The sequence below is a fragment of the Vipera ursinii genome (genome assembly GCF_947247035.1).
Source record: "Vipera ursinii genome assembly, chromosome: 3".
Classification (NCBI taxonomy): Eukaryota; Metazoa; Chordata; class Lepidosauria; order Squamata; family Viperidae; genus Vipera; species Vipera ursinii.
In genome coordinates, this window is record NC_139516.1 from 181,757,089 (window position 1) to 181,769,188 (window position 12,100).

The 12,100-nt window shown below is 36.7% G+C and overlaps 1 protein-coding gene across 1 annotated transcript in view; it reads left to right on the forward strand.

Moving 5' to 3' along the window:
• The window catches only part of ZFHX4 (zinc finger homeobox 4), a 210,863-nt gene that overhangs the window by 194,090 nt on the left and 4,673 nt on the right, over positions 1-12,100 (forward strand). The window contains exon 9 of the mRNA XM_083359811.1: positions 633-6,017. Within this exon, the coding sequence (XP_083215937.1) occupies positions 633-6,017 (5,385 nt within the window). The remainder of the gene's footprint in view (positions 1-632; positions 6,018-12,100) is intronic.

Sequence of the window (12,100 nt, forward strand, 5' to 3'; positions counted from 1 at the left end):
CCAAAGGTTTGGGGAGGTGCGCGCGCACCTCCGCCCATTCGGGGAGGTGCGCGTGCACCTCTCCAAACGGGCGGTGCCACTCTCCATTTGGAGAGGTGCGCGCGCACCACTGCCCGTTGGAAGAGGTGCGCGCGCACCGGGCGGCTGGGAGCCGCAGGTTGCCGACCTGTGGACTAGACAATTGCCTTTTTCAGGAATTATGATTCAGAGCCTGAGCCCTTTATTGTCTCTGGAATGAATGCATCCATTTGTATGCACATCTTCTTTGTAACTTTAGGTAGGATACAGACCACACCTAGTTAGTTTTCAAAGTATCTTTTAAAAAACAACATACCAATGTAATGAAAATGGAATTGTTTAATTGGTATATACTATACTACCTATAAAGATATACAGTTGCAAAACTATTACTGAATGGTCACTATTTTAGAGTCCCTGTGTATAATTTTCATACCAAAGATACTTTCTACTAAATAATCTATGGATTATTCTTCTCTCTCTCTCTCTCTCTCTCTCTCTCTCTCTCTCTCACTCTCTCTCTCTCTCTCTCTCTCTCTCTCTCTCTCTCTCTCTCTCTCTCTCTCTCTCTCTCTCTCTCTCTCTCTCTCTCTCTCTCTCTCTTTTGTAAGCAGGTGATAGTCCTCCAGAGGAGAAGAATACTCCTGGGCTTGAAGAATCAAAAACTGGAATGGAAATTAAAATAGAGGAACATAAGCCACTAAAAGAATCTGCTGAACTGCCAGAATGGAACAAAAGCAGCACTAATGATATAAAGATAATTGAATCACTGCCAGATCATTTGAATGAACAGCAGAAGAGGCAGCAGCTTTCTGTTTCTGATCGCCATGTCTATAAATATCGTTGTAACCATTGTAGCTTGGCTTTTAAGACTATGCAGAAGCTTCAGATACATTCCCAGTATCATGCTATTCGGGCTGCTACCATGTGTAGCCTTTGCCAACGTAGCTTCCGTACATTCCAGGCTTTAAAAAAACATTTGGAAACAGGCCATCCAGAACTCAGTGAAGCTGAAATTCAGCAGCTGTGTGCATCTTTACCTGTAAATGGTGAACTCTGGTCAGAAAATGAAAGTATGGCGCAAGAGGAACATGCACTAGAACAAGATATAGAAAGGGAATATGAGGTGGACCAGGAAGGCAAAGCAAGCCCTGTAGGAAGTGACAGCAGCTCGATTCCAGATGAAATGGGCTCAGAACCAAAGCGGACCTTACCTTTTAGAAAAGGGCCAAATTTTACTATGGAAAAGTTTCTAGATCCTTCTCGTCCATATAAATGCACAGTGTGCAAAGAATCTTTCACACAAAAGAACATTCTTTTGGTCCATTATAATTCAGTCTCCCATTTACATAAACTAAAAAAAGTGTTGCAGGAAGCATCCAGTCCTGTCCCTCAAGAAGCAAACAGCAGCACTGACAACAAACCCTATAAATGCAGCATTTGCAATGTTTCCTACAGCCAAAGTTCTACACTGGAAATCCACATGAGATCTGTACTGCATCAGACTAAGGCAAGGGCTGCAAAATTAGAGCCAAACAGTAATACGTTAAGTGGAACTAGTACAGCAGGGAGCGTTAATAGCCCTAGCCAAGGATCAGTAGAGTCTACAAGCTTACCAGCAGCTAATAGCAAAGAAACTCACCTAGATGCCAAAGAGTTAAATAAAAAACAGGCTTCTGAATTGATTTCTGCTCAGCCTACACATCATCCTCCCCAGTCACCAGCACAACTGCAGATGCAACTCCAGCATGAATTGCAGCAGCAAGCAGCTTTTTTCCAGCCACAGTTCCTGAATCCTGCATTTTTGCCTCATTTCCCTATGACACCAGAGGCATTGCTGCAATTTCAACAACCACAGTTTCTTTTTCCGTTTTATATTCCAGGGACTGAATTCAGTCTGAGCCCTGATCTGGGTTTACCTGCTTCTGCCACTTTTGGTATGCCTGGAATGGCAGGTATGGCAGGTTCATTGTTAGAAGACCTAAAACAGCAGATGCAAGCTCAGCACCATGTCGGTCAAACTCAGCTACAGCTATTACAGCAACAGGCACAACAGTATCAAGCTGCACCACCTCAAATTCAGCCTCCAAAGCAGCAACAGCAACAGGCTAATAAGTTGGTAAAAGCAGAGCAAAATCCTGCGGTAAATACGGAATGCCAGATGGTGAAGGATATGCCCTTAGTTAAGGAATCTGAAGAGATTTCTGAGAAACAAGAAAAACCAAAGCAAGAATTCACAAGTGATAGTGAAGGGTTGAAAGAAAACAAAGAAATAAAGAAGCAGAAGTCTTCAGAACCAATTATCCCGCCACCTAGAATTGCTTCTGGGGCAAGAGGAAATGCAGCCAAAGCTTTATTAGAAAATTTTGGCTTTGAATTGGTTATTCAATATAATGAGAATAGGCAGAAGGTGCAGAAGAAAAGTAAAAATGGTGATTGTGAAAATACTGACAAATTGGAATGTGCAGCATGTAGCAAATTATTTTCAAACATACTTATATTGAAGAGTCATCAGGAACACGTCCATGGTCAGTTCTTCCCATATGGTGCTCTAGAAAAATTTGCCTGTCAATACAGGGAGGCATATGACAAACTCTATCCTATTTCACCATCTTCTCCAGAACCACCCCCACCCCCACCTCCAGCTCCATCTGTAACTCCTTCACAACCTTCATCTAGCTCTGGAAAAATTCAGAGCATAACTCCCACTCCTCTGCAAGCTCCACCGCCAACACCACCTCCACCGCCTCCGCCACCACCTCCACCACCACCACCTCCACCTTCTGCTCCACCACCAGTGCAGCTGCCAGTGTCTTTAGATCTTCCTATTTTCCCCCCAATTATGATGCAACCAGTGCAACACCCAGCATTACCTCCTCAGCTTGCCCTTCAGTTACCACCCATGGATGCTTTATCTGCAGATCTTACTCAGCTTTGTCAGCAACAGCTTGGATTAGATCCAAATTTTCTACGACACTCTCAATTCAAGCGTCCCCGTACTAGAATCACAGATGACCAACTGAAAATCCTGCGAGCATATTTTGATATTAATAATTCTCCCAGTGAGGAACAGATTCAAGAAATGGCTGAGAAATCTGGGCTTTCACAAAAAGTTATTAAACACTGGTTTCGAAATACCTTATTTAAGGAACGACAGAGAAACAAAGATTCTCCATACAATTTTAGTAATCCTCCCATAACAGTTTTGGAAGATATAAGAATTGAACCACAAACCAGTTCTTTAGAACATTTCAAATCTGATGCATCTTTAAGCAAGCGATCATCTAGAACTAGATTTACTGACTACCAGCTGAGAGTGTTACAAGATTTTTTTGATACAAATGCTTATCCAAAAGATGATGAAATTGAACAACTTTCAACTGTACTTAACTTACCTACTCGTGTTATTGTTGTATGGTTCCAAAATGCACGGCAAAAGGCTCGAAAAAGCTATGAGAATCAAGCTGAAACTAAAGATAACGAGAAAAGGGAACTCACCAATGAGAGATACATTAGGACTAGTAACATGCAATATCAATGTAAAAAATGTAGTGTAGTTTTTCCCAGAATTTTTGACTTAATTACTCATCAGAAAAAACTGTGTTATAAAGATGAGGATGATGATGCCCAAGATGAAAGTCAAACAGAGGACTCGATGGATGCCACAGATCAAACTCTTTATAAGAATTATACATTTTCTGGTCCATCTGATTCATCTAAAAGTATGGCTGTAGCTACCACAGCAAGCTCTGGATCTGGTTCTAGTACTCCTTTGATGCCATCACCCAAACCCGAGCCAGACAAAAACTCTCCCAAACCTGATTTAACTGAAAAGCCAAAGCAAAATGATACCACACCTAAACAAGTTGAGACTTCCTCCCAAAGCAACAAATTAATGCAATCTACACTAACATCCTCCACAGGATCCTCTATGGATTCACAGCCCTCAGCTTCTCAAGCACAGCAACACAAACAATCCCAAATAGGAGGCAGACCACCTTCTACATCACAATCTACACCAGTTCCTTCCAGTCCTTTAACAATTTCAATGGGTCCTCTTCAAAACAGTCTACCTCCTCAATTACTGCAGTACCAATGTGACCAGTGTACAGTTGCCTTTCCCACTTTAGAACTTTGGCAGGAACATCAACACATGCATTTCTTAGCAGCACAAAATCAATTTCTTCATTCTCAGTTTTTAGAAAGGCCTATAGATATGCCCTATATGATATTTGATCCTAATAACCCTTTGATGACAGGTCAGTTGCTGAATAGTTCTTTGGCCCAGATGGCACCACAAGTAGGCTCAACTCACACAACTCACCATACTGCTTCAGTTTCTGGCTCACTTAAAAGAAAACTGGATGATAAGGAAGATAATAACTGTAGTGAAAAAGAGGGAGGAAACAGTGGTGAGGACCAGCACCGCGATAAACGATTGAGAACTACAATTACTCCAGAGCAGTTAGAAATACTCTATGAAAAATACCTTTTGGATTCCAATCCTACTCGAAAAATGCTAGATCATATTGCACGTGAAGTAGGTCTTAAAAAGAGGGTGGTACAAGTCTGGTTTCAAAACACAAGAGCTCGAGAAAGAAAAGGGCAATTTCGTGCAGTAGGGCCAGCCCAGTCTCATAAAAGATGTCCTTTTTGTCGAGCATTGTTTAAAGCAAAATCAGCTTTAGAAAGTCATATTCGCAGTCGACATTGGAATGAAGGAAAACAGGCAGGTTATAGTTTACCACCAAGTCCTTTAATAGTCAATGAAGATGGAGGAGAAAGCCCACAAAAGTACATGTTTTTTGATTATCCATCATCTTTAACAAAAATTGATTTATCAAGTGAAAATGAATTAGCTTCTACTGTCTCAACTCCTGTTAGTAAAACTGCAGAAATGTCACCGAAGAATCTTTTAAGTCCTTCGTCTTTCAAAGCAGAATGCAATGAAGATATTGAAAATCTGAATGCTGCTCCTGTTGATAGTTGTTATGATCAGAGTAAAAATGACTTTGATGAAACTTCATCAATTAATACAGCAATTAGTGATGCTACAACAGGAGATGAAGGAAACAATGAAACTGAAAGTATGAGTGGTTGTTCTAAAGATGTGAAATCTACATCATCTTCTAAAGAGCCAAAAAATATTCTCAATGACAATTTGCCAAAAAACACAAACATGCCTAATATGGAGAACATTGATGATAGGCATTTATTTTCTCTGACGAGCCCATCAATCCATTTAGGTGACAAAGATGGTGATCACGACCAAAGTGTTTACATTACTGATGATCCTGATGATAATGCTGATCGCAGTGAAACATCAAGCATTGCTGATCCAAGTTCACCTAATCCATTTGGAGCAAACAATCCCTTTAAATCTAAAAGTAGCGATCGGCCTGGTCACAAACGATTTCGGACACAAATGAGTAATTTACAGCTTAAGGTCTTGAAGGCTTGCTTTAGTGACTATCGGACTCCAACCATGCAAGAATGTGAAATGCTGGGGAATGAGATTGGCCTGCCGAAACGTGTGGTACAAGTTTGGTTTCAAAATGCGAGAGCAAAAGAAAAGAAATTCAAAATAAACATAGGGAAGCCATTTATGATCAATCAGAATGCAACTGATGGATCAAGACCAGAGTGTTCTCTATGTGGGGTGAAGTATTCTGCACGTTTGTCCATAAGAGACCATATATTTTCTAAACAACACATAACAAAAGTGCGAGAAACTGTGGGAAGTCAGCTGGACCGGGAAAAAGACTACTTAGCTCCTACAACTGTTAGACAGTTGATGGCACAGCAAGAATTGGATCGTATTAAAAAGGCTACAGATGTTTTAGGCTTAACAGTACAGCAGCCAGGCATGATGGACAGCAGTTCGCTTCATGGAATCAGTTTGCCAGCAGCTTACCCAGGACTACCTGGACTTCCTCCAGTTCTTTTACCTGGAATGAATGGTCCATCTTCCTTAACTGGATTTCCTCAAAGTTCAAACAGTAAGTAAACATGAAAAAAAAATCAGCATTGTTGAGATAGAGGTGGTACTTTAGGACCTTTCTGTCATTTATGTGATTGTACACCATAAAAATAATTTGTTCAGAACCTGTGTGAGTGAATGCTTCCTAACCTATCCAGAATTTGCTGGATCCTGATCCACCAGAGAGAACAGGAGACAATAATATCAGGGAAGTCAAAATCTACAAGATGGGGAGCAGGATCATGGCATCATACTTCACATCTTGAAGACTTGAATTGCAACATCATGCCCACCTTCTTGCAGGTTTTAATCCTTCCCTGTGCATGCCCCAAATAAGATTGGATTCAGACTTTACCACTCGCTTGCACTTGTACGTCTCTATGAGTCCCATAAACTGCTCCAAAATATTGGAGGATTTTTCCAAGACTTTGTAGGAGATAATACTAGGAACTGCAAAGACAATACCAGGACCTTGATGGCAGCAAATAAACAAAAAATAGAATCCAGTCAGGATTTAAAACAGTATGAATTTTACTTAGCTGATATTTTATCAATATGTTGTTTTTGAAGTAAAACAACATTAAATGTAATGGGTATTTTAAGTAACAATGTATATATCAATGAAATAACATTTTTAACTAGAACTTTTACATTTATTTATCAGTTCATCCAATAAAATTCTGAGAATCATGCATTTTTATAATTTAATACTCCACATACATTTGTCGCATTTTAAAACATTTTACTAAGTAAAAGCAAATTAAGGGATGGCATTAGAAACTGAGACAAAATCTCATTCAAGTGATAATAAACTCTAGTAACGGCTTCTCTGGGATTTAACTGTATCCAGCTAAAGCTGCAATTCAAAGCATTGCACTGAAATCAGTGGGGCTTCTAAATAATCATGGTAAGGATTGAGCTAAAATCAATCTTATTTAATTTAATTCACAACAGTGATTTTTCCTGATTCTCCGTAACAGTTATGGTAATGAATTAATATAGTCAATCATAAATTCTAGGCAGATTGACTTTATGTATTTGCAAAAATGCAAGTAGAAAAATTACATATCTGGGAAACATTTATTTCCAAACATTTGGTGCATCTATTTAGTTAGTTTGTGTGTTATAGTATAATAAAGTATAATAAAATTATAATATTTTTTCCTATCTGAGATAGTGTCATTTATACAAACTTTTTGCCTCTCATTATTATTGTGTCTTATGATTAAATTAAAACTATTCACATTTACTGCTGATTGCCAACATTAGAATTATAGCAATGGCACCCTTTCTATTTTATTCTAATTGATAATAACCATTCCATTGATCATGTTTTCCAATTTTTTTTCCTTAATTCATTACATTTTTCTTTTCATAATGGGAAACAGTTCCTTCTGGTTTTATGTAATAAAATCAAAAGACTGTATCTTTTGTTAAGCATACACTTATAAGCAAAACTGCATATAAGTGATATGTGTAAGAATTTAACTTAAAAGCAAACAATTACAGTTGTTTTCATTAATGGGTGAGTGATAGGTTAAAGAAAAAATATAGAAGTTTAGTCTATGCATGGAAACAAAACTTTCTCATTCAGATGAGTCAGTTGTAGAACGAGATTGCAAAGTCAAACCCCTGTCTTTCTAAAACATATGAGCTAGCAGAAACAACCCTCAAGACATAGACTTCAATTTCTGGTGTTATATTCACTCTCCAAACTTTAATTTCCTGAAAACAAGTGTTCAGAATTTGGAAGAATAAAAGTCATAACTTTGATATGGAATAAATGCTGGAAAGACAGTTCTCTGCATTTTCCAGAATTCTTCTCTTTGCAGAGCAGTTACTGAAGATAAGCTTAACATCCTGACTGAGTTGTTAAATTTTATTATTGGTATTACCGTTTTCCTGCTCTCAATCCTAGTAATAACTTACTCGTTAAGCCATTTTCCACTTATATTTAGGCCTGCAAGTTGTATGAGTCAATTTGGGGAATACTGTTGCTTTTTGGTTGAGAACCATCTAGCTATAATATCTAACAGCCTTCATTCTGTTAGGAAGGAATATAATTTTTTTCTACCCCTTCCTCATCCAAAGTACAGCTAAGACTTAACTCTAAATCATAAAGCACTGATCTATAATTGAGATATCACAATTAAAAGAATGTGAGGCTCTATCAGATATTTCTGAACTCCATCTTTGTGCCTTTGAGGATGCAATAGTATGCATAATGCATACTTCAGAAATGGACCAAAGTGTTAAATATTGAAATTCAAGGCAATATTTCCCTATTGTCATTGGGTCAGCTAAATTTATATTAACAGCTGATATAAACATTGAAGATCTATATGCAGACTAAATCTTAAACATGCAGGTTATTTCTAGATACTGGGCATATAGATCAGTTTGAGTTAGCAGATCTTCAAATAATAAATGCAGTAGAATAATCTATGAAATATCAATTAAGACTAAGGCAGAACACTTTCAAATGGTGTAGCTAATCTCTTGTAGAAATGCTAAGCAAATATATATCTTGAAATATTTCATTCTTCCGTATGCTAAATAAACTCTCTTATTACCCAGAAAATATATATTCCTAATGACTCTTAATGGAATAGTGGAATTGAAAATAAAAAGAGTAGATTATATTAAACTTTCATTAGTAAAAAGTATTCCTCCTCCACAGTTCTTTAATATATATACTCATTGCTGATATGCTTCATATCTTATTAACCTATTTTAACATCTTGATTTGCTGTGGGCAGCAGTTTCCATTTGTGTTTGATGCAGAGATAAGTTTAATCAAACTTCTTTCAGTCAATGTTATGCCCTGATCCTTCAGTTTACTTCTTTCAACTTTTAAAATATTTCAAAATCTGTTAATAGTCATCCCCCATTTCCAAATATTATCCTCTCATAGACTTAAAATGTGATACAGTAATGCTTATGAATGTAAATGTACATTTGTATCTTCTCTCTTTATTTTATGATGAAATAGGTAGAAAATTTATCAAATTATATTTGAGCATATATGTAATTAATTTTTACATAAATATATGCATAATTAAAATAGTTACTTTCATTAGCATGGCTCAGTTTTGTTTTTCAGGATACTCTTATTCTACTTAACAAATCCAAACTAAGTAGCATGTAGCCTTATGTCCCATTCATTAATTAGCTCTTGATGTAACACAAGAGTACTCAAAAAGCCATTGGTATGTATTGGTATGTATATAGATATGTGTGTGTTTGTGTGTGTGTGTGTGTGTGTGTGTGTGTGTGTGTGTGTGTCTGGATATATGAAAGATCTGAAAAATGTATAGAAAAAATTCAGTCATGTCATCTCAAGCTTAAGCACCAATCTTTTCATTTGGATTTACTTATTGGTAATGGGCTATCGTACCTTTAGTTTATGTTCTGAATGCTGTATGTCCACATCATTAATTGCCATAATCTCCCAACTGAAGAAATTTGACATTTGTTTAAACATCATGCATCAAGGAAAGTTAACAAAAGATGGCCTAATGATTGGATAAGTCAAGCAAAGAATAAATGAAATAAATCCAATCATTATGATCATACTAAAATACTTTAAACAAAAGGTTGTTAATGTTTATATCTGTAATAAATTCTTCTAACTAATCTTACAATATTCAAAATACGATGAGCTTCACTTATAATATTTCTTGATGAACTGTTTTGCATTTATAGACAGGCCTAAACTTTTGATTTTTTACCTATTGAACACTTGTGGTCCATCCAGTTTTTAAAAATCTTCAGTCAGAGGCTTGTGTACATTATGAGAAAGTCAAAGGATATTATTTATTAATTATTTAAAAAAATACATTCTCCCAATATACTATAGTTTATTACCAGAAATAGCTATATGCATTTTACTAAAACATATTTTAATATAATTAAATTTTCATGAAGTCTTAAAAATATCTTTCTACTATGTGTGTTATGCCACCTACAAATTTTAACAGAGGCCATCTAAAGTCTGTTTATACATTTTAGCTTCTCATGAAATAAAAGTAATGATTCTGTAAAAAAACATTAAATGGTTGCTTTATTAAATCTAATAGTCTCTTCCTCTGAGTTCTAATTATTTTATTCTGAGGAGTGTTAAGCACTTGGATATTAATGACATCAGCACCATACATGCCATTAATAACATGTCTATCCTGTATGTTCTAAGGTTCTTACTCTTATACTGTCACATATACACTGATCCTAGAAGATCCTTTAATCTCTAATTTCTATGTATTACTTTATTTTCCCTGCAGCAGCATTTCAAAATGTATTTTCCACAGTTTCCTAGCCAGTTACATAGATCATGAATACTGCTTTTTCATTAATCAATAAAACAGAATATTCTATTGGCAAAGTTGTTTAAAGCTGGAATTCTAAGTATAACAAGAAATTCTTCATGCTTATTTTTATACTCATGCTATAAGTATATAGATAAACCCAACACAAAGTATTTCTTTGCAAATTATATCCTGAGTCAGTAAAGACCATTATTATGTAGTCAATACATATACAAATCAGCTTATTTCCAAATTTGTGTTCGTAAGAAGATGGCATTATACTGCAATCCTCTACATATTTTTCCAGAAACAAAAATTAACTAGGACTTACGTCTCAGTAGCCATGTGCAAGATGATACTAAATTATTCACAATTAGCTTACAGCACAGATCTTCAGAAATACAGTGAAGACTTTGATAATGGAACATTTTAATTTTATTTTAAAGAAATTAAAGGATTTTTTTCTACAATTGTTGCAATAGTAGAGAGTACTCAAAAGAAAATTCTCACATGTACTGTACTACAATAAGATCCACTTGATTACCACTACTTTTAATACTTATCTGTTATTTTGTTTATGTTTCCCTATTTTAAGTAGACAAGAGTCCCCTTTTATTAGATATGTTATTAGTTCAGAGAACCAGTTTGCTGTAGTGGTTAAGACACCAGACTAGAATCTGGGAGACTGTGACTTCTATTCATTCCTTAGGAATTAACTTTGAACCAGTCACTTTCTCTCAGCCCTAGGAAGCAGCTAATAGCAAACCACTTCAGAAATCTTGCCAAGAAAACTACAGAGACCTGTCTAGGCAATTGCTAGGAATCAAAACTGATTGGAAGGTACCTTCCCTCATTGCAAAGCACTTGCATAAGCAGTGGCGTAGCGTGGGGGGTGCAGGGGGGGCCGGCCGCACCGGGCGTGACATCTGGGGGGGCGCGCTCACACTTGCAGCTCTCTGCCCCTGCCTGGCTCACTCACTCTCTCTCACTGCAGTGCTGGCTGTGCGAATCCGATCCGAGCCGCCGGGTCGCCGCCCACTGTGGAGGGGGGGTGCCAGGCGTGCGGTGCGGTGTGGAGAGAGAGCGAGGGACTATCTGGGGGAAGGACAGTGCATCGGCCGCCCAGCTTGCCTTGCCCCGGGTGCTGACAACCCACGCTACGCCACTGTGCATAAGTACTAATTTCTCAGGTGGAAACAAAAACATCCCAGAGGCAGAATTGGTTAAAATGAGAACACAATCCAGATATGTGCAAACACAATAGTTATTATTTCAATAGTGTGATGCTAATATTCTGTTACTATATTAAATGAATAGTGTTGTTAAGGCATATATTTATCGTTTAATAATTAAAAATTACTTGATCAATCAGTGACAAATAATCTTAATGAAACATTTAAATAATACATTAAACTAAAACATATATAAATGTAGGTATGTATTTTTTTAAATTTATTATTTAAATGAAAAGAAAATATTAAAGCTACTCTTTCCTTTTACACTAAATTGTGAATAAATTCATCTTTCAATTTCTCAAAAAGAAATCTATCTAAATCTTTGACATGTACGAAGTTTTTTTGTCCAGTCTTTTAAAACAGTTGATTTGTCAAATAAAATTTAAAGATTCATGCCTACAATATTGTATAGACTTTGAACCTAAAATTAGAACTATAGAATCATTGATTGCAGATGTACACATGTAAGCTCCAAACATACAACATATTATAGTCAACAGGTATGATGTTGCTTTGTAGCACTTATGCAGCAAATGTCAAATGTGTCTGATGGGGTCCTTATG